General features: G+C 42.0%; 1 protein-coding gene across 2 annotated transcripts in view; it reads right to left on the reverse strand.

Moving 5' to 3' along the window:
• The window catches only part of kcnq4 (potassium voltage-gated channel, KQT-like subfamily, member 4), a 52,166-nt gene extending 30,530 nt beyond the window's left edge, over positions 1 to 21,636 (reverse strand). Inside the window, exon 1 of one of the 2 annotated variants that reach the window (XM_086281050.1) lies at positions 20,531 to 21,636. In XM_086281050.1, coding sequence (XP_086137176.1) covers positions 20,531 to 20,832 — 302 coding nt within the window. In that variant the 5' untranslated portion in view covers positions 20,833 to 21,636. The remainder of the gene's footprint in view (positions 1 to 20,530) is intronic. The other variant, XM_086281051.1, reaches the window with a different exon arrangement.
• Positions 21,637 to 23,264: the final 1,628 nt, after the last annotated feature.

Here is a 23,264-nt window from a genome sequence, read left to right on the forward strand (position 1 = left end):
AGAGCAGGAAGATTGCTTTTAATGGAAGCTAGGCAAGGTGCTTTTACTGCTGTTTTCCTGTAAGCATACATAAGTGAAAAAGGAGTTCTCACATTACTTCAGCCGGCCTGTGAGTACGCTGAAGTGAGATAAAAAGGTGTTACCAGCTCTAATAAACATACATCAAATTGTGTATTGTTTCATTACACTGTGTGTGCATGTTAGCACTCTATGCGTACACCAGCCAGTATACCAGGTCGAGAGAAACAGAGCTGGATTGTGGGAAAATGCAGGTTTGATTCAATCACGACTTGGTGATAAAGCAGCTATCAGTTACAGAAAACAGAGGAGGGGGAGGACGAGGAGGCGGCAGTACAGAAGACAGAGAAAGAAAAAGAGATAATGTAGTCTTTATTTTCACCATATATTTATAAGAATTAGGTATCAAGTACCTAAAGTGAAAGTGAAAAATAGTTCCACAATTTCAGTCAGTGAAGGGAAAGAAGTTAAAGAGAAGCAGGAGAATAAGAGCAGGTGAATATGGACATAAACCGAAAGGGCCATGGGGTCAAGTCATACCTATTACTGTACATGTGTGTGTCTGCGTGTTTGTGTGGACGGCGCCGGCCTGGATCCCTGAGGCTCTGACGACGACTCTCAGGCATTGACCTGCAATCTGTGCACATGCTCCAGGTGCACAAACACAAATAACAGCACGGTCCAATTATTGAACACACACTTGCAGTGACACCTTCTGCAAGGGCACGCACTGGCAAACATATAGACCGGCTTGAACAAATGCTCAGAAAAGCTCGGTTGGAACGAGAGATTTATTTATAGTCTGACAAACACATCAGAATCTATGTCAAATGCCACTGTGGCAATTTAGCATATCACAGTTACACGTAATGGGGACACAAAAAGAAAACTACAGTAAACAGTTCTAGACTTTCATTGGACTAACGAGCTGTGCCTGGAGAGGAAAAAAGTGAAGCAGCAGGGAGTGAAAAGGAGGAGGAAGCGTGTCGTCAGCAGAGAAAAAGAAGAGGGAGAGACTGGAGAAAGGTGGAAACGGTAGAAAGATATTAATAGCATTTCACTCTCCTTAAATAGCGACTGCAGGGAAAATGTGCGCAGGTTGGCTGCACGGCACCAAGCAGGCCAGCCTCCGGGCCTATTGGTTACCCCACCCCTTCCCCCTACTCCTACTCCTTCTGGGACAGCAAACTTTTTAAGGCAAAAAAAAAAAATGCAAACAAATGAGATGAAATGTGCTTTTTCACAAGAAAAGAAGCTGACTGAGCAATTCATAGGTTCTTGTACTGGCACACCAGGAAAGGCGGGAGCTGATGTGTGTGGTGGCAGCAGTGGGGGTGTGTGTGTGTGGGGGGGGACATAAGTGTCTTGTGCAGGAACAAGAGGAACACGTTTGTTTTCCTCTGAATGCTACAACCTACAGGAATATTAGACTAGATAAATTATTTACATCTTGAGAGGTCAAGAGAGAAGCGCTGCTGTGCAACCTTGGCAGTTTGCATCACGAGATGTGGCGCTAACTGACACTTGTGCCCAAACAGTTTGTTTTACATACGCAGGCTCCTGCTGCACGTTCTCATTACGTTCTCTCTCAGTCGCAGGCCAAGCCTGCTGCAAAGCCAGACAATCAAACGTAGTCACCAAAGAGCCACTGACTGCCACGCTGTTCCACTGTCTGTCCACAGATGATGAATTTTAAACAGAGTGCCAATTAGACTGATACATTTTCCCTGCTGGGGAATGTCACTCCCAGTCACAGCAGCCTTAAAAGTATCTGCCAGCCACACATATACACACACACACATACACACAATTAATGTGACATCACAGTGTAATCGAGTCCTTTGTTCCTTGCTTTTGATTCATTGACACTATTCGTTTAGGTGCAGGAAGAACAGAAAGCTTCTTCCGTTCCCTGGATGTTTGCTCCAGGCTCTCACTGACTGTGAACATGAAATTTAGCTTAAAGGATTATTGAAAATAACAGTGCACTTTTAAAAGGCCACATTTCTTTAATGGTTTTACTGTGTGTCTGAATATCAGTAACATAATGGTTTCAGTGACTCTCCACCAGAGCATCAGGTCTAATTTGTTTGTTTTTTTAAATCCACAAATTCCAAGGGACATTTCCAATATTTATTTAGTTGGTTTTCCAACAATTTATACTTCTAAGACATATTTTCAAACCTTATCATTTTGAAAACACTTGACTTTAAACTCCCTTGTCTATTTTTCTCCACTTTTTTTCCATTACTGTCAGGATTAAAGTTGAAATATGAGCTTAAGACTGTGCACCTCTTAAAACCACAGCAGATATCCATCCCAGCAACAGTCGGTTTAAAATGTTTTAATCTTTGGCAGGCAAATTTTCCCTTTTTGTTTTCAACTTCAGTCCAAAACCTTGAGTTAAAGAACTCATAAAGGTACTAATAAACATGTCAGTTTTAAGAAAGGCCTAAGCAAACAGGTGAATGTGGTCTTACAGCGGATCCGGAGATGCTGGAGTTGCACACAAGCTGTCCTTTGGCTGCACAGCTTGAAGGTCCAGTTTATGGCATTAGTGAGACAGGTCTCTCACTCCAATTTGTCATTTTTCGACATGCACGGTCACGTGTGTGAAACGGCAACTTTGATCCTAAACCTTTTCCTAAAATGACCAAAGTATGTTTTAGTACCCACATCTAACCAGTCAGTGAAAGTAAAACTGAAACAAATTAGCAAGTGACATAATAAAAGCACACAATATGTAAAAACACACAGTCCCACTTTAACCTCATGGGTGACTTTTAAAAAATATTTTTTCCTTTGTTACTTTGACCAGCGAGCAACACTTTGATTAACTGATCATTTCATGGACATTCAGTAGAAGTCTAGCAATCTTCACATAAATATCGAGGACATGACCCTTGTGGTGTCAGTGGCTGCTCTGACCTTGACATTATGTGAAGACCTTACTGAAACATGTAACAGTTACATTTGAATGAATTGGAATGGCTTGGTTTCAATTTAATGCTCCTAGTTTTTCATTCCTGTTATTATTCTACTATGCTGAGTATTATTTCTGGTTGCATATGAGTTGATGGAGTTTGTTTAGTTCCCTCAGATTTTCCTCTTCGTCTTTCTGTGCAGGAGCTTTTTTTCTGTTCAAGGAAGATGTGAACATGCTCCAGAAAAGCCATCATCTTCTCTTCAAGTTGAAAACTGACTCAGACCAGTCAAATCAAAATCTGAATTTTTTGGGGGGATAATATGGACACCACATTATCCAAACTAAAGAGGAGAGGAACAGTTTAGCTTGTTATCAGCACACAATTCAAAGGCCTGCATCTCTGATTGTATAGGGGTACACTAGTGCCTATTAAATTGGCAGCTTTTATTTGGAAAGACAGATGCTGAAAAGTCACATGCAAGTATATACAACACATGCTCCCATCCAGATGATGTCTTATTCAGGGAAGGCCTTGCATATTTCAGCAAGACAATGCTAAACTGCATGCTGCATTTATTACAGAAGCATGGCTTTTGGTTTTCCTTTTTCAAATGTGAATTAAATAAAGTTTAATGAGATTTGCACATAATTGCCTCTGTTTTTATTTATATTTTATACAGCATCCACACATTTCTAGAATTGGGCTTGTAGCTCAGTGACATTTAAAGAAATTTCAGTGTACTCAGAAGAATCCAGCAATGTGAACAGAAAGTAAATAAAATTAAAGCCTCCTTTAAACACCAGTTATTCCACTCTTGCACCCGAGAGAGATACTGAGCTGAAGAGCGAGGGAGGACAGAAAGTGCAAAGAGACGGGAAAAAGAGGCAGCAAACACAAAGGTAGGGGACATAACCCTGCTTATTGTTGGTGTTGCTGCTTTTATCTACTCTGTATGCTTATTTGCATTATCAGCAATGATTGACTAAACAAATTGATTTAAGAACTATAATTAAGCACCACCGTAATCTGTCTTGATGCAATCATCTTACACTTTTATATCTGTGCAGATGCATTAACTCATCCTGGAAGTCTGAGGGTTTTGTTTTTGTTTTACCTCTCATGCGCTACGCACACACATTTTGCGTGCTAATGTAGAGTCAGCGTATTCTGATGGTTTCCTGTGGCTCAGTGTTATGACGATTCATATACAGTATACAGTACGGATGGTTAGAGACTAAAGAAATATGTCTGATGCGGTCAGCTTTTTAAATAGTAAATGGAGTGAAATAATATTATAACCACAGACAGAGGGTCATTTTATGATGTCAGAGTGGTTTCATGGGGGCTGCAAAAGCCTGCGTGTGTATTTTATAACCAGACTTGGATTGATAGAAATTACACATGATTTTCTTTGTGATTGTTGAAATGTTTTCACCTCAAAGAAAATGTTTGTTTTTTAATATCTGGACAATTCAGCATAAAATTGTTTGCACGCTTTATATAAGATTTATGTTCCTGTAGACAAAGAGGCTGGAAAATATAAACTGTGAGATTTATATAAACAATATTAGCAAAAATTATCCACTAAGCTGGAAAAATAGTGACCTGAATGAGCTTATAATCAGGCTTACACACTAACCCACACTCCCACACACACAACCTCCCACTCCAGCCCAACTCACGAGGTCTATTGTCTCCTGAGTGGGTTTTTTTTTCTAATCAATGAAGAGTATTATACAGAACTGAGAAGCAACCAGCATGGAGACAAAGTGCTGAGGGAGCCCTGACATTTAGCTGCTGTATTGTTACCAGGAGCGGGCCAATTAGCACAGAGCCTACAAACCCTTTAGTAGGTGTATGGGCAGCCACTTCACACACCAGTGTGCATCCATAGCGCTGACATTTCACCAACACGAGCTCAGCCTTCACACAGCTTCCATCGGAGGGGCTGGAGGTTGATTAAGGGTGCTCACTGAAACCTTGTTTTTGAACAAACAAAACCTGGATATCTTGAAAACTTCTCCTAGAAGAGAAATTAGTCTTGCTCAGAAAACCACCGACTTCACAGGGGTTTATTGGGCATACATCCTCGTGACTCAAAACACATGTTCACACTACTCTACAGATACCCCTGCCCCCCTTGACCGAAGCTATGACTGAATTTCAGGCCAATCATCATTACTCTGTGACACGTTTAATTTGGTTACTACGGCAGCGGGGATCTCCGGAGATGGATTACAAAGGGTCAGGGGCAGCTCTCAAGGATTGAGAAACAACACAAAGAAAGCTGTGACTGTAACATTTGAACTCGGTGTAATGGGATTGAGGCAAAGAGTGTGAGAAAGTGAAGACAGGTGGGACACAACTGAGGTGGTCAGCAGATCTCAAGGAGCTGATGGGATTTAACCAGAAGTAAAGCTGGGGCCACCATTACCAAGATTTGAGCACATTTAGAGAACTGCAATATGAGCAATGACCTCATCTAAAGTCACACAGGTTTGTTAATAATACTTTGTTGGGTCTGACCCTAAATTAGTGCAAATGTCATTATATCTATTAAATTATATATTTGTCAGTATATCAGTCAGGCTCATCAAGGTAACTACCATTTATTTCACATTTCCTCATCTGTAAGTGCTTTGACCTGATAGCCACACAAACATGACCTACAACAGACTACTCCCATTAAGCAAAAAAATAAAAAATAAAAATACAAACATGAATTCTTTGAATAAACAGGAACTTTAAAAAAATGCATTTATCCACTGCTTTGTTTAGTTTTATTTTTTAAAGGAAAGGGCAGTTACAAAAACGTGGAGTGAGGGAAAACCAGAGCAATGGCGTGCAGTAAAACCATCCCGCAGGAGCTAAACTGGGTAGTGACACATTATGTGTCTTAATCACGACTGACTGCAGGAAAGGCCCGCACTCCAACTGCCTCCAGCAACTTATTCACTGAGAAACAGCATAATATTTTGGCCATCTATTAAATTGACACAAAAAGACAGCTACAGGTTTTCCACGTCAAATGAAGGACGCGCTGTCTCAATGCTGCTGCATGCTTTGCACTCCTACTTACTATTTTAAAGGCAAATATGGCTCCATGCAGCGCAGCGAGTAGCCAGATGGTATTCATATACCAGTAAAAATCTATACACTCATCAATCAATATTCATTTCTAATAAGCACCCAAATGGACATGGGTGATTTTAAACAAATGCACTGTCAAAGCCAACATTTATAGCCTATAGCACATTTGAACACAGAAGTCAACCCAAAGCGCTTTAGCGACCGGCACATTTACATCCCACGACCCATCACACAGCGCTGCACAGTGCACTACTGAAGCCTACCTAAGGTGTCATGGGGCAAGAAGCAGGGTACACCCTGCACAGGTTACCAGTCTAGACCAACACATAGAGGCATTCACACTTGCATTCATACCTATGGTCGATTTAGAACCACCAATTAACATAACATCCATGTGTTTCGACTGTGGGATTGTAATGTCTCTCTGTAATGAGTTTAGATCATTCTGCTAGTTTAGTCTGAACAAACTAAAAATGATTTCAAATGCATTAAATTGTATCACAATTAAAAATGCCGAATGATAGTGGCCTCTCAGTTGAAATGGGACAGACGGGTAGCAGCTATAGGTGTGATGAGTTCTCTAATGAAAAACTAGAGTCTGTCTCACTATTCATTTATTAATGTAGGTTCTATTGTTTTTATGGTTAAACACATGTATCCAGGTCGCATCACACGGAGGGGCTGCGCTGTGTTACTCCTCAGCTATCGCTTGCTGTCACACCGAATGTTTCTTTGTGTGCCTCTGCGTGGCTTTGTGTAACTGTCAGTGTCTATGTGTAATTTTAGGACAGAGTCCAGAGCCATTTGAAAAAGGCTTATAGTACATCACCCTCCAGTGAAGCTATTTTCCACACAGACACATCACACATATGCAGGGACTTTGCCATTTTCCATAACGACTTCCTGAGTTGCGCCACTAGCTACAAACATCTTTGGCAACACTGAGAGGTTTAACACTGGGCTGGTTATAATTTCTCATTGTACACTGAGCAATATCACAATCTGAGCCAGTGGGTAAAAGAGCACAGTGAGTGCAGGCTGTGATACTTGTAGGGCGAAGGGCACCGCTCCTCACTGTACTACTTCGAGTAAACAGATGCTGATTAAATAAACACCAAAACCACTCCGTGAAAACTGTTGACCTTTGTTGAACGAATATAGCGAAGGCAGGATGTGTGCACTACTTTAACTTTTACTTTCTCTTACATTTATCTAAACTATGAGCAGTGTAGTGTTATTTTTTTCCCTCTGACACACATCCCCCTACAGACTAACAAAAACATGAAGCAGGATGGAAAGCAGTCATCAAGCTCCCACTGTGGGTCCAACACACAGAGTCCCTCCTTCATGTTGCTGGGATGGAAATGCAAACACAAGTAAAAAAAACCCCGAAACTCAACATTTCTCTTCACGTTAATACAGAGGACTGATTATGTGATGCTGCTGAAACAGAAATACGAGAAAGTTATGTTTGGAGTAACTTTATCCGTAGCTGCTCCGTGACTTTCAATTTTGATCTTTTTCTGACTTGTTCACTCTCCCCTGCTCTTGAGAACGGACCACTTTCAAGCCTCTTAGTTACACATGTTCCCCCTCTTTAACTCATTACAGCCAATTAGATGATAGCGGAGTAGATAACCCTCGTCTGCATTATTCATTCCTATACTGAACCTCAGCATACCTCCACATTACTCCAGCTCTCCTGCCACCCAGACGTGGTCGGTTGCTCTTCTTTCTCTGTTATCCCTTCAGATTCTCCCTCAAACTGCCGACACTACAGATCTCTGTACTGGGACCAGTAACTATGTGCAGTGCCAGTTTTGCTAAGCATGGCACAGTCAGTGAAGAGGCTGCATAGTAAGCTGTGAAGCTTATGTTACATTGTAGCGCTTAATTTGTGCTGAATCAAATTTGAATGAAATTAGAACAGGATTCATTACATTAATGTTTAAAAATAATTTCAGGTTATGAAAATTGCCCTGAGCTTAACGACTTAACCTCTGCAGCTTCTGGGAACACATACTGGCACTGTAGGGTGTGCATATAACTATAAGTGCATATTATTTATGGGCGCTCGAATAACTTGATTCTCCAACACATCAATGTAAAGCTCTATACTTTAGTCTGAGATGGTCAAGTGTTCTCAGCCTGATGCCACTTAACTTATGTTGTCTTTAGCACTGCGTTCCATTTAACTTGGAAGTCAGATGCTGGAACTGGGAATGACCACGCCGCTGTAGCATGTTCACGGCTAGAGCCTGGTCATTGTTCCACGTGTGGATCATTGAGCGAGCCACAAATTCTGCACACGGGCAGCACAAAGTTTTACAGTTTTACTACTGTTTACATGCACTGCTGCCATCTTGGATTGTGAAGATGGGTCTGGTGTTTCTTCTCCTACTCCAACTACCAACTACTAAGTTGGAAATCTGACTTGAGGGGCTATCCCAGTTGAATATTCGCACACCAATAAGGCAGAAAACCAGCTGCTTAATATTTACAGTTCTCTAGTGCTACCAAACACAACTTTGAACCACTTAAACCAAACTGGAAAGTGGATTTCTGGGGGAGTCCTGTGGTGTACGGCAGCCCCTGTGGCTCCTCTGACTCTTTGTTGTGTTTCTCGAGCTTGGCTGGCACTGTTTTTTGTAGTGTGACAGGGCACACTGTCCTGCAGGGGAAGCGGTTGTCCTTACAATAAGAAGGTGTGCTCGGTCTCCAACAGTGATGGGTGGCAGATGTCAAAGCAACATCCAGATAGATGCCAGGACCCAAAGCTTCCCAGCAGAACGCTACAGTGTAGCAAACCTATTACTGTTACTGACGTCACGCATCAGCAGTTTTAACGTTTCTTTCTTTCTTTACAATTTTATTTTATCAGAACATAACACTTTCAGTGAAATCGTGCTTTTGCTGGTCCTGTAAACGAGTCATTTAAAAAATCTTGTAACATAAGAATTATAAAGGTGATTATAGAGCAAAAATGGAAAATCTTTACATACATTCATTTACAGATTTGACAGCTTAGTGTGGATTTCTGATCGCACAGCTTCGTGTCGTATTCTTCCTGCTCCCCTCAGTAATGTTAACTCTGGCGCACTGCTTGCACATCACAGGAAACCACAAGGTCTGGCAGTCGGAGGGCAAAATGATTGAGTGTGCAAGAGACAGCGAGAACGCTAAGAAGAGACGGAGGATGGGAGAGGGAGAATAGATATAGTACAGTAATATATATTAAGATAGGAGGAACTGCGCTGACCACAAGGAGTTAGTATCAGTCAGACAGCAAGAAAGATAATGAGAAAAAAATAGTAGACAAGAGACAGAAAGTGGTGGCTGAATAATGGATTGGACAGACGAGAGACAGCGAGACAAGGAGATCCAGAATGGAAAAGAACTAGCCATCGTCTGTGAGGTCTCATCACACACTTGCTGACATTGCTTTAATCTCGGGGCCAAGACAAGACCAGAGAGTCCGCACACACTCGCACACACGCATGCATGCATGTAGAGACAGATTTACTGTTTCCCTGTGTGTGTGTGTGTGTGTGTGTGTGTGTGTGTGTGTGTGTGTGTGTGTGTGTGTGTGTGTGTGTGTGTGTGTGTGTGTGTGTGTGTGTGTGTGTGTGTGTGTGTGTGTACAGCAGTAGTTCTGAAAGCTGTTTTTGCAAAGGAAGTGTGAAAAAAAACTTCAAGTCAGTCAGTCCTGCATGACATCAAAACATGCAAAAATGAGGACAGTTTGATTTGGCAGCTTTATGTTCATGTTTGCTTTTAACCTTTTGCGAGAAAACATGTTTTGACATCTTGCGTCATCAATAATCATTCATTACCTTCAACTGCTGAAAAGAAGGGGGAGTGAATCAGGGGGTGATAGAAGCCATGAAAGCAGCTGTAGATGCAGAAGAGCATCTATAGCTTGTGGGGTCGTGGAGAGGGGGCGAAGAGCTTGAAAACAGGGGCAATCTGAAAATTCTCCCCTCCTCCTCAGCTTACAGTGGGACTCGTTGACACAGAATCACTTCACGTAGCGCGTAACGAGCAGAAAGAGGTTAAAAAAACAGATAATATGGAACTGAGAAGAGGCCCAAAACGGAAGCAAAACTTGCTGATGAAGAGACGAAGATAAGAGAAGCAAATATATCACAACAGGAACTGAAAAAGTAACCGTTGAACAGGAAACAAAGAAAATGGTGCTGTGATCGAAGGAAGCAGTTGCAAATAAGATATTTGAGAGCAGTGGCAGGGTGTAATGGAGGTAAAGAAAACAATCTCACCAGACTGACAGCCAGCATGGCGTAATTATGGCTTCCTCGTTAACATTTGATTATTGTTTATGGTGTGCCCACAGCACCGCTAACCAGGCCTTCACACACACACACGTGCAGGCAAACCCACACACACGCTCTCCATAAACACACACTTGCATGAATGCACACGTCTTGCAAAAGTGCCAATCAAGACTTCTTCTGACAGCACGCGCTTTCAACCACATGAGCAATGACACACACACACAGCTGTACCCGGCTTTTTGCACACAAGGCAGGCCTTATAAATACTGTCTTACATTGTGATTTTGTTTGAGCTCCATCTCCATGGTGCTGCTTCCTCACATGTTTATAGTGACTGCCATTATAAATTAAGATGATCTTAACAACTCTTAAGCTGGGCTGTGCATGCGGGTGCAGCCAGGCAGGGTCAACAGGAGAAAGAAATAGAGAGAGAGACACGGGCTATCCCAGCCCTTACAAGAGACAGAGCAGAATGAGAAGAGAGGGGAGAGAAAAAGAAAGGCCAAGGTTCATCCCAAACAGCAACAGCACCTTTATAATCATACATACAAATCAGGCATGCCTGCACAGTTACACTGCCTCCGCGTCCTGAAAACTACAGGTTATGCCTGATTGGTTCAAGTTACAAACACGTGGAGAGAGGCTAAAATCTAACACCAGCAGCCAGAGAGACATGGCGTGATATCCCGAAGATGCTTGTGACCGAATTGCATCCATGAGACATCCATCCATCTCTTCTGTGCAGGGATGCACATCATGAACGAGAACGTGTGAGAGCTTTATTCAGTATTCTGATGATAAGGACTACAGAATCAGAAAATTCTGACTTTAAATATGAAATAAAACATATTAAATTTGTGAAGCACAGTGAAGAGAGCACTGCTGGCTCGCAAGAAGACGGTTCCTGCTTTGAAGCGGCCGGCTGGCCTTTCTGTGGGGAGTTTCCATGTTTTCCCTGTGCCTGCGTGGGTCCTCACAGTGCAAACACACGCATGCTGGTTTAATTGATCACTAAGTTGGCCACAGGTAATGTATGTAATTGGAGTTGTATAACAAGAAGCTTTTGCTGTACATTTTCATTTCACTTCCTTTGGTCCAGTCTCATGGCAAATTGACAAATGAATTTAACAGGACGTATATTTGATGTGTACAGTTTCCTCAACTGGCCGTTGTATCTGAACCTAAAGCAAGTTTAATCACATCATTTTGATGCCTGGCCCTAACAAAGCGCCTGGCGCTTTTTGAGTGAACAATATTTTCAAAATAAAAGGATGCAAATGTAAAACTCTGTCCTCTGTAGGACTCACACAACAGTCTCCAGTGTGAACAGTGAAAGCTTTCACGCCACCCACAAATGCAATGAGCCTCTAAATGCAGACTCATTCATCCTTCAAAAATGGAAATATTCATTTTGTGTGTATGGACACAAACCAGGAGACCGGTCAGATATAAATATATGTTATGGGCCACAGAAATAAGGAGGGGAAATTTGTGCCCAGCAAAATAAAAAAAGCTGGGAAGTTCACGTCCAGAAATATGAAACAACAGATTTAAAGTCTATTTCAAAAACCTCTATGAGGCTGGGTTGCTCCCTCGCCAGCAGTTAAAGTCCTCACCCCTATCTGCCTTCACTTATCCATGAATGTCTCAGTGCTGCTGAAATTAATTCAGTAAATAAGGAGACACGGGCAATTCCACATTTTATATAAATTAACATGTTAATCTCTTATCAGCGGTTAGCTACAGTTAGTTTCCACATTATTCACCATCTGCTGATCATCTGTGGTGCGCTGGTACAGCCACCCATTAGGCTGAGGCTTTAAGTGTGCTGCCGAGAGATAATGGCTAAAGCTATTGATTTATTTTTGACTTGCTTTATGGTCTTCGCAGCTGCTGGCGACACACAGACCCTGCTTCCTAAGCACTCTAAACACTCGCACCGAATACCTTTATGGACACATTCAACCTGCTCACTGCATTCACTGAAATCGCCAGGACTTGCAATCGCAGGAGAAAATCACCCCGAACTTGGGTCCGCGTTCACACACTGAGCAAGCTGGGACTGTCGCTGCGCAGAAGGTGCACGGTGCTTTTGTGCACAATCATATTTAAAGTAAGTATATTCAGTGGATAACGGCAGGTGATTTTAGAGAGCAGCTTTCACATGGCTGGTTGAATTAGAAACCGGTGGCGTGCAGCTTTAATTAAAATCAGGGCAAAATGCGAATGAGGCTCAGAGAACAAGGAGGTGTTGGGTGAAAGAGAAAAAACTATGTTTAAATCTAATGCAAATCAGAATTAAATTATTGAAGTCTCGTAACAACTTTGTCACTTGTCTGTTGACATGTTTAAGTGTGGCTTCAGCTTTTTCCACATACGCCCTTCAAGTGAGTAATCTGACATCTAATAATTAACTCATCATACATGTGATGGAATGTGGAAATCCAACTGAAGCTAGCCCACTTAACTTCAATGTGTGCATAGAAATGTATCTGCACATAAAGAAAGAGGAACACTGTTATTTATTAGGCACCAACATTAATTTTAAAAGAAGACTTGCTCTTAGCGGTAATCTAATATTCATGTTTCAATTAAAATAGTTACATTTACACTGACGATCATCCTAAGAAGTAGGAGTGGTGTGTTCTGAATTCAGTGACTACAGGGGTAACAACAATCCCAGACAACTGCTCAACCCCCCCCCCCCCCCCCCCCCCGCCCGCCCCCGCCACCTACTGCATTTTGGTTTGAATAACAGCTACAGTAAAATGACATCTCAATTTGTCAGTATTTGCAGCTCTGGTAATATGTCTACTTGAGCAGATTCACCACCTCTGCAGAAATTACTGTTACTATACAGTAACAGTAATTTCATTGTGTACTGAGACATACAGCAAACTGGAGCTAGGAGGCCGTCTTTGGATTTTCCTGGCTGTCAAAGCAGAACTGGAGTGTTTAGAGGGTCTTGAGTAATCAAAATAAACTCTTGGCATTCCCCTCAGAATCCTCCTGTCTAAATGCTACAGTATTCCTGGCACGCTTCCGCGGCAATAACATTACATAAACACAGATTACAGCAGATTAGATGGTGTCAACACCCCTATTAGTCAGTTATCTCCAAGAGAATAAAACAAAATCAGTGTCGGTGGCTCAAGGTCTCTGCTGTGTGTGTGTGTGTGTGTGTGTGTGTGTGTGTGTGTGTGTGTGTGTGTGTGTGTGTGTGTGTGTGTGTGTGTTGGATTTCACCTTCAGTATTTTGACATGTTTTGCACTGCTGAGTAAATAAGCAGCAGTAGTTTGTTTTCGCACTGACCATAATGGTATGTGTGTGTGTGTGTGTGTGTGTGTGTGTGTGTGTGTGTGTGTGTGTGTGTGTGTGTGCGTGCGTGTGTGTGTGTGTGTGTATTTGCACTTGTCCTGCTCCTTGGTGGAAGTGAGCACAGGGAGCAGGGCTGGTTATTGGAGGGTAATCTGACTCCTGATCGGCCATCCCAGGACAGACAGTCCCCTCCCCAGGGGAGACACATTTTGCCCCGAAAGGAGAAATTAATACAGCAACTAACCTCCACTTTCCTCTCTCTCCAGCTCACTGCCTTCCACTTTTCCTGTTTCTACCTCCACACAGACACTAATCACATGTCCTGATACAAGCTCTTTCTTCCTCTGAAGGACGATCAGGCTATGAACACCAACGTCTTTCTCTGACTCTCCAAAGCACGGGTGTTTTATTTTTATTCATTTCAGCTGTTTTGGGGGTATGCACTGTGTGTCCTCTCATATTTTTCAAGCCAACCTTTAGCATATCAGTCACCAACAGCAAGCATCTGCCAAACTGGCATTGTCCTTGAGCAACATTTTATACCTCAGCCAGCCGTAGCTGTTGAAGTAGGGGACAAGGGGAAACAGAATTTTCCTACAGGGATCAATATAGTATCACATTATCACTATTAGCATTCATTCTTAGCAACCAGAATGAATCTCTCTCCTGCTTCTTCCTCCTTCTTGCCCTCTGTCGCACGCTGCTGCTGTCAGTGGGTACCCAGCCGCTCGGTGGAAAAATAAACCCAAGGATGTTAAAGCAGTTGCTCCAGAATGTGACAGGCCTTTGAAAGAGACGTCAGGACACATGACGGGAGAACTTCAGAGAAGCCGAGGTCCACGTGGGCTAGGTGTAAAAGGGCTGGGGAAGACCTCGTAACCTTTAAAGCATGAAAGGTCAACATCGAGTAACACGGCAGCACGTTCTTTGAGTGTCACGTGGATTTTTACATCTCAATACATCAAAATAAAAATTTTAAATATGGCCATCGAGGATTCGCCTGAACAAAATGAAAATATGCATTATTCCTTAACAGGAATTCAGATCTGAGAGGAAGCCTTGACAATTTGAGTCTGTCTGTTAGCTTTCTATGTATTTCAAGGGGAGAATGAAGGGCTGTTTTTAGATGTTTTTCTATCATCATTTTTGAGGGGCCAATTTAAAAATCCATTATCCAGAAAACTGCTTGAGCTAAGGCCTTTAATTTTTTCTATGGTAAATATCTGGTGCTATGTTATTCTGTAGCTATGGACAAAAAAAACAGGAAGCTTGAATTCACTAAAATATTTTGATGGAGATTTGGAGGCCTGCAGAAACGACAACTTTGCAAATGCGGGACTGATGTTTTGATTACAGCTTCTCATGTATAAGGCACAATATCTTCTTTAAACAGTCCAGATGACAAACAGTTGTTCTTACAGGAAGCCAGGCCACCCCAGATCACACTGATCTCCAGTTGAAATGACCACTTGCATTTCCCCAAAACAGCCTTAAAAATATCAAGAACACAAAGCAGACAAAATCATTTTCTCCGAGTTCCTGTCCAATGAAGTTACTCTGGGCTTAATCTGATTAGCAGCTCAGATGGCTTTTGGTTCCTCCTTCAATCAAATCAGAGGAAATGCAAAAGATGCTCTTTCAGAGAAGCACAGCAGAAGCCGTGTTTTAGGGGGGCCAGAGTCTAAACACGAGACAGAAAACAATACAAGAAGAAAGCTTCCCCTTCATACATCATCGATGCAGGTTTCAAAATCTTCCATGTTTTGCTAAAAGGTGACAAATTTCGCCGTTCATCGAATGATTCGAGTGGCAATCAGATTATGATTCTTCTTGTAAAATGTCAGAAAATAGAGAAAATCATCATTTCCAGTCTGGCCAAAATCCAAAAGATAATCACTTTTAGTTTATCGTGTTAAAGAAAAACATTAAGCTGTCACACGAGACAGGAAGCCAGTTATAAACACGAGAAGTTTGATTAATTAATTGACAAATGTCTTGAATTATTGACTCAAATTTATGTATTTACATATGTATCCTTCCCATTTAAGCATACACAGAAAGGAGGAAAGGAGATGATGAAGACGTGAGGGAGGGGAAGTCGGCCAGTGCTGCAAATAAGATGTTGCTGGCACAGGAATAAAGGGAAGCATGAAAGGAGACACAGACAGAGTGAAGGAGGAGAAATTCTTATATTAGATCCTTATACAGATATTCCTAATGGAGCAGAATTTGCACAACTTGCTGAGGTGAACACATTAAAACAAAAGCAGCACTAAATGAACACCAAGCATCTAATCTGCAGCCCCGAGCAGGTTAAAAGTGCAGTGTAGCTCTCTCCCCACACCATTTCACAATGGCACTTCGCTCTGGTGAGACTTCCCTCTCACCTTTCTTTCTCTCTTCCTTAGTCATCAATAAAAAACACTTTTGTGTGCAAGCTAAAAATGCAAACAACCTACAAAAAGCAAACTTCCAGCATTACTCAAACTATTAATAATAAAAAAAGGTCCAGCATCAAACGCGTCGGTGGCTCTTTGGAGGACGGCAGAGGGCGCCGATTTTAGCGGATTTTGTGTCGCGTGGTTGAAAACCTGGGGGGGGAAAAAGACCACACGGTTTCCCTGAGCCAGGTGAGAAAGTAGATTAGCTGGCTCAAAGTGGCTTCAGAAGGAGGCAAAACTGCAAGAGTCGACGGATAGAGGGAGCACATTCAATCAACAAGCTGTCTGAGCTAAATGAGTTTAATAATGTCACAAAGGCAATTCACCTTTAGTTGAAAAAGCTTGCGAGATCCATTCGGTGTGGAGCTGCTCTGTTTACTGAAAAGATGTGTGAAAAATTAACTATAGCCACACAGGCGCTCTGGGTAAACATCGGTGGAGAGGTTATGGAGAGCATTAGGCCGTATCTCCCTTAACATCTATAAATAATGTGGCTTTAGGCTCAAGCTTTCATAAACACACACCATCACTGATGCTTGTGCCATAAAAGGTTGCAGTAAAGATATTCATACATGGCGTGGAGTCTCGGTGGTTCATCTGACAAAGATTAAGCTTGCTTTGGAAATGATTGTTTACAGATCTGATAGATTAACGATCATTTCTTTAGAAACATTAACATTTGCAAGAGTAAAGTGAGCTCCTTTCAGATGTAATTTAATGTGGGTTAGAAGAAAGTCATCTTAAAAGGATTCAATTTTTTTTAAAAAGGAACGGTAAAGCAGGAGAGGCTTTTGAAAGAGAGCCTTTGAAAGGCCTACGAGTACTTCTCCATAATTTCTTTCACCTGTCTTTCCTTGTTAGTAAAGTCCACACTTTCACTTTGTGTGCTTGACTGGATATTTTGAAAGCTAGTGTGGAAATTTGACATCTTTTCATCTTTACAAATAAAAAAAGTCTTTCAAGCAGTTATTGTAATTAGGTTGGGAGCAAAGAAGAAAGGCAGGTGGACTTAAATATGAGTTACATATTTAGAGGTCATTTTTATCCTGCAAATGACTGCTAAAATAAGCCTGGTGATTCCCCTTTGACTTCATCAGGGTTTGTTTTGTTTCTAGGACTTGACAAAGCATCTGCAGAGCAACAAAAGGTATTGTATTACTGTTTTCACAGAGTGCACTTGAGCAAAGCCAGAAAAGAGAGGAGAAAGTGTCTTTTAACCTGCTAATAGTCCTACACAGAGCGTTTGCAAAGAGGTCTCATTGAAGCAACTACTTGCTCAAACCAAAACCTCCATGTGATATTTTTCCTGCACATTTCTGCTCCTTCACTATAGGACATCAATAATACATGACCGGTATATTTTTGCCCTCCTTCGAGCCAATCAATCACTCTGGCTGGCCAATGCTCAGTCCATCCTCACACACTCTTTCTGTATATTAAGAATGAAGTCCGAATTCTGCACCAAACCAGAGACTTAAGATCGAGCACAGAACTGTGCAAAAGTCTTGAGCCACCTTCCATTTATGTATATTTTGCTAGAAAAAAAAAACGTGCAGATGTGAAAACATGCAAACGGGCCTTGTATGGCATGCTTACATATTACGTAAGGCAAAAAGAGAGTTTGTACAATTCAAATGAAAGTCATTTTGCCCTAATGAGTCATATGTCAGCGATAAGTGCCTTAATCCCCAAGAAGAAAATCACATATATATATATGTGTGTAATACTGGGTTTCCACAGCACTAACAGACCTCATGTGTTGGCGCTGGCTAAAATATCTCCCTGTTTTCTGGGAAACTGTGATGGGACATTTACACAATTTTAGCAAAATAAGCAATTTTTTTGAAAATCTTACAGGCTAAATAATTACAAAAGCAATCATTAGTGACAGTATTAACGAAAAGGCTTCTTGTCAGGCAGCTGGTCTTTAACAGAGTTAAACACATTGCAGCTGAAATAAAGCTGTGGGACTCAAAGGTGTCAAAGAGGTCTTGAGCTTTGACAGTGAGTAAGGGAAAGGCTATCAAAGGGCACGCCAAACTTAACACGGTTCAAAGGCTCCACTCACCATTTGAACCAGAGCCTCTGCAAGAACCTGTCTGCCGTCTACACAACCGACCAAATTTACGAGCAAAGGAACTCTCTCTGTGTTTATTACAGAACTTTCCATGAACGCTATAATCCCTTTTAACAAATTCCTGCCTTAACGCCCTTTTTTTTATTTTATTAGTAAGCACAAAAAAAAAGAGATTTGATGAGATGATAGAAGAGGAGAGCAAAGGATGGAGAGTAGAAGAGAACTTTTTGTCAGCTCTGAATCAGCAGCTGTTACACCTGCAGGAGAGAATGTGTAAGAAATGTTTTCTCCATCCCACACACTCAAGATCCAGACATTTACAACACTGTAACCAAAACCTTTAAAAGGCAAGATTTAAAGAGCAAAATCTCTCTCTGTGTGTGTTCGCAGGTTTGACAAGCAGAGGTGAGGAACTTGTGGGACTTCATGTGAGGAGTCATTACAGTGGAGACCTGCTTCAATGCTTTTCCATGCACACTCCAACAGCTGCAAAGAGAGGCCCTCTAAGCAACACATCTGTTCCAGGGTCCCCTGTTACAACACAGGATTAATTAAAGGATCAAGGGAAAGTTAGCACAGCACCCTACACAGCAGTGTATAGCTCAATTTAATTACAACAGATCAACACAGCCTTAATTGAGCTTCGTCGTACAAAGAGTTTTCTTCACACAGTTATCCTCTTGGAGAGCAAGACACATGTAATTAATCAAAATAAATGCCCAGCTGAGAAGGATGAAGTACCGTGGGAATGATGCGCTCAGGTAGACATATGTGCAGCAAATATATTTCACGTCTTAGTGCAAGGCTTCTTGAAAAGCTTTGCACATTTTATTCTCAGGTACATTCTGCAGTCAACGTAAAATAGGCCGCCACAGGAGCAACTCGCTTCCAAAATCAGCTTTGAGGCCGTGACATCTGAAACTCGATCTGGGCACCTCCGAGTGCCTGCTTTGCCTCTCTAACAGAGAAATAACAACAATGGCAGAGCCACGATTCGCTCCAACACCCCAGTAATGTCAAGGAGAATGTCACAGGCTGCCACCCTGTAAAGGCCATCGCTCTTAATGAGTAACACATCAGGTGGAAGAGGTGCATGACACATAGTCCCGTGTGTGCTGGAAATGCATGCTCACAGTCCTGTAGCAATGGCATAAGAAGAAACAAATGGAGAAAAGTGAAGTGGGTTAAAGTGTTGCTGTAGCATTTACTGACGTGCTCTTGTTAATATACAGACAGTATAGGATGTGGACATGTGAGAATCACTGCCCTGAAGTGGGATTTCCCTCTGTTATAAACACATGATGGCACCGGCAGGCAGACAGCTGCACTCTTCTAAACAACGACGCAGAAAGCACGACCCGGTCCGAGGAGCTCCCATACATGAAGCTCTGTCCACTACATGCCAGCCGCAGACACAGCTGGGAGACAGGTGCCGGTGCACAGCTGCCCTATGCTTGACTTAAAAAGACGCTCAAATATAGTGAGACATTTAGGCTAACACATATATGCAGCTTTGAATTCAAATTGAAGAGAAGTGAAGAGGGTAAAAACCAGACTCAGTTGGGTTTTATGTCTTGATATAATGAATGACTTATGTCTCACATACTACTCTTAAGTTGCTGGTGTGTCAGAGGGGACCGGCACCACCAGCAGTGAGCTCATACTCTCCCTGTGTTTACATGTTGTATATACATTCTTGAACATTAAGGCCATACAGGCTCCTTTAAAAGCCCCGACTTAATACTTTCTGCAGCAGGAGAGTTGCTTTAGTTTCACATCTATGTTTAATACACGCTTTTAATTGTAGTACTCATCTTTAGGCTTCCGGTGTTAGGGTTCAGAATGAGTTCTTACTTCACCGGTGAGGAGAGTTTCTATTTCTTAATAGAGCTTCTTTAAAATTTATTAATCATTATCATCATAATCCACACTTTTACTTTTCAGCGCCTTGAGTGAAGCATGTAAACCTACAAAACACAAACTTCAGACAGACATCAAAGTGTTTACAAAATGACTATGATTTAAAAAATAAAATAAAAATTCCCCCATGTGGATTAGAGCAAATTAAATTTAACATCATAAGTCCCCCTGATGATTTAATGAGACAGAGACAAGGGGAAATTGAACAGCAGACCCCATGTTGAGATGATGTATGGCATATGACCAGGCTAATTGCGGCATAAGCAACTCTGTTGGCTAATTGGGAAATTTATCTAATAACTGCTGGCATGCAGAGATCAAACAGCTGGATTGGGAAGTCCAACATTTTCTTTATTTTCCAAACTTTTTGATACTTTTATAAAGTTATTGTTTAATGTGTTAGGGATGTTCACACTCACACAAAATTAAAGCCATGACACACTTACATGAATGCATGGTAGATGAATGCCCATCCTCTTGGTCTTTCTAGCACGTTGTACAGGCAGTTTTGCAACTTTCTGTAGCGCTTGCTTGAAGCGGACATGTTGGCCCGAGGTCCGGGCGGTCCAGGCAGCGGGGTGCCCAGCAGACCCGTGCGGTGAGACGGGTGTCCGCGCTCCGGAGTGGACGGCTCACTTCTCTCCGTCTGGACGGCGGTGAGAGCCACAAACTCTACGCGCCTCTCGTCGTTCGGAGCCGGAGGCGCCAGCATCCTGATGCCGCCGTTGTTTGATGGACTTCCTAACATCTCAAGGCTGTCGCGATTAAACTACAGACAACTTGACACGTTTCACTGGATCATCCGCAGGAGCGCAGAGCAAAGTTTGGACCAAGTCATAGTCCGACTGAAACTAGTCCACAGCCTGAGTTTGAGTTCAGATTTAAAAGTTATCTGCAAATAAAGTCGCGGCCGCAAAAGACGAGATGCACATGCACAGTAGATGTTGTGTAAGCGAGTCGCGCTGAAACGGGACCTCCGGCGATCATTGTTAACAGTCAGGTGTAAGAAGTAATCAGAGGGGTGCAGAGAAGTAATCACACACACACGCGCACACACCAACTCCGAGAAAACTGAAAGCAAGCTGCTAACGACCTGCCATCACTTTGCAAAAAAAAAAAAAATCATCTGGGCTCAATCAAGTGAAGCATCTATTCCGCACACTTCACAAAAGTAACCCGCCAGGACAGAGGCCGTGCAGCGGATCCATGGTCTCTAAACCGAGCCCAGCAGCCACAGTTGTTCATTAAACGAGTCTTAGCTGTTTCTTTAGTTTTAAACTGGCAGACAGAGCCTCACCACAGCCGCTAACATCAGCCTGCTCTCCCCTGCTTGTGCGTCTCTCTGGTCCAGCGCTCCCCTGCTGACTGGGTGGAGAGCTCAGAAGTAAAGAACATCAGCGTGATGTCAAGAACTGCAGACGAGGAACCCTTCCAAAAAATTATAATAATAAAATTAAGAAGAAAAAAAGACCAAATATCTGCAGTTGATTTGGAAACGCGCACAAAGGTGAGAAGCCCGCTCTCCGCTGAGTTGACGTGCACAAACAGAAACGCTAGCGGGCAGGACTCTGCGCACGGGATGGGTACGAGCGTGGGATGCTCTCAGCGACTAGAGGCGCACTTTTTCTGTTTTGTTTTTTAATGACGCTTTCCGGGAACCGTGAGCGATCTCTGACAGAGCAGCAAAGTTAGCTGGTGAATATACATGCTGCTAACAGTTTGCAAGTAGTGAACCGGACACCATCTGTGAGGCTTCCAAAAAATATGCATGGAGTCTAGGGTGGGGGTGATCAGTCAATCTGGGGATGAAGTGTAAGAAGGGTCTTTTTGTGTACGTTCTAATATATTTAAAATGTATTCAAATGATTTTTCAAATGTTTGTTGTTTGTTTTACAAAAATGTCCAGCAGTGTGTTTTATTATTATTTGTTTTATTCTAATTCACACATCACTTTTAGCTCCATCTCCCACTCACCTCTATGCCTCCTATATATATGTATTTATAATTCTTCCCTGTCATCATCATTGCGCGCTCTACCTCTCTACACTCTGAAGTCATCACAATGATCACGATATGATATTATCAGTAATTATTATCAGTAAAGAGGTCGTTTTGGTAACAGCATGACTAATTTTTTCCGACTTCAGTGTCTATGGTCATCCTGTCAGTATTTTAACCAGTGTGTAATCATCTGTTTCCTCGTTTTCTCACAGCTCTCAACTTCATTTTTTCTTTTTTCTCATTAAATATACCTATATTTAATGCATGTATATACGGTAAACTATATGATCAGTGCAATTCACAATTCCATATCATTTTTCAAAGTATTATATTTCTACTTTTTTCTTCTTTTGGAACTTGTTTACTCAAAATTTCACCCAGAATTAGTTGGTTTTTAGACCCGAGTGTGCATTTTTTACATCCATGTTCATGTAAATTTGACCTTTTCACCCAAAAAAATATTTGCTTCCACCCCTGACGATTACCAAAACTTTGATCAAGCATTACACTCTCAGCAAAAACTAATCTCCCCTCCTGCACACATTTTACGTTGTTGCTTTCCAATGATAAAGTGTTCAAACAACAAAAGTTTAATTTGACTTTCCTTGAAGTGAAAATGCCACTTGTGTTTATTGTGGGAGGAGGTTTGAATCCATGGCTACAGGAGTTTTGGACAGCAGAGACAGGTGCTCTGCGACACAGCAACACTGATCACCACAGACCGCTACCCCTCCATGGACACAGCTTTCTAAATCTATGACTGTGACACACAGAGGGGCTTGTGGTTATGACACAAATATAGGGTTATGGAGACTGAGCCCTATAGAGACATCACCTGTCGGAGGAACTGAGGAATGCAATGTGAGGTAGTCCCCAAACTCCTGCTGGCCTGACTGTATCATCTGGCGGCCAAAAAAAATGACATCAGGGAATAATGATATAATTCACACTGATGTGTTTTTTCTTTAAACCTAAACAAGCACCGGGTCAAATGTTCACAAGGAGAAAAAGAAGAACAACAAACCTGCTTTTTGTTTCTTCCCTTCACTACCTCATCACTTCCACCTCTGACATCTACTTCTGTCCTCTGCTGTTGAATGCGAGTGAAGTATATAATCATTCATCTTGAATAAAAGCAAACCGCACTCTCAACAACAGAAACTGACAGCCTGCCCTAAA

The sequence above is a fragment of the Aulonocara sp. 'chitande type north' Nkhata Bay genome, linkage group LG22 (assembly GCF_057382095.1).
Source record: "Aulonocara sp. 'chitande type north' Nkhata Bay isolate Kocher_YH1m ecotype deep benthic linkage group LG22, A_spYH_male_GT1.1, whole genome shotgun sequence".
NCBI lineage: Eukaryota > Metazoa > Chordata > Actinopteri > Cichliformes > Cichlidae > Aulonocara > Aulonocara sp. 'chitande type north' Nkhata Bay.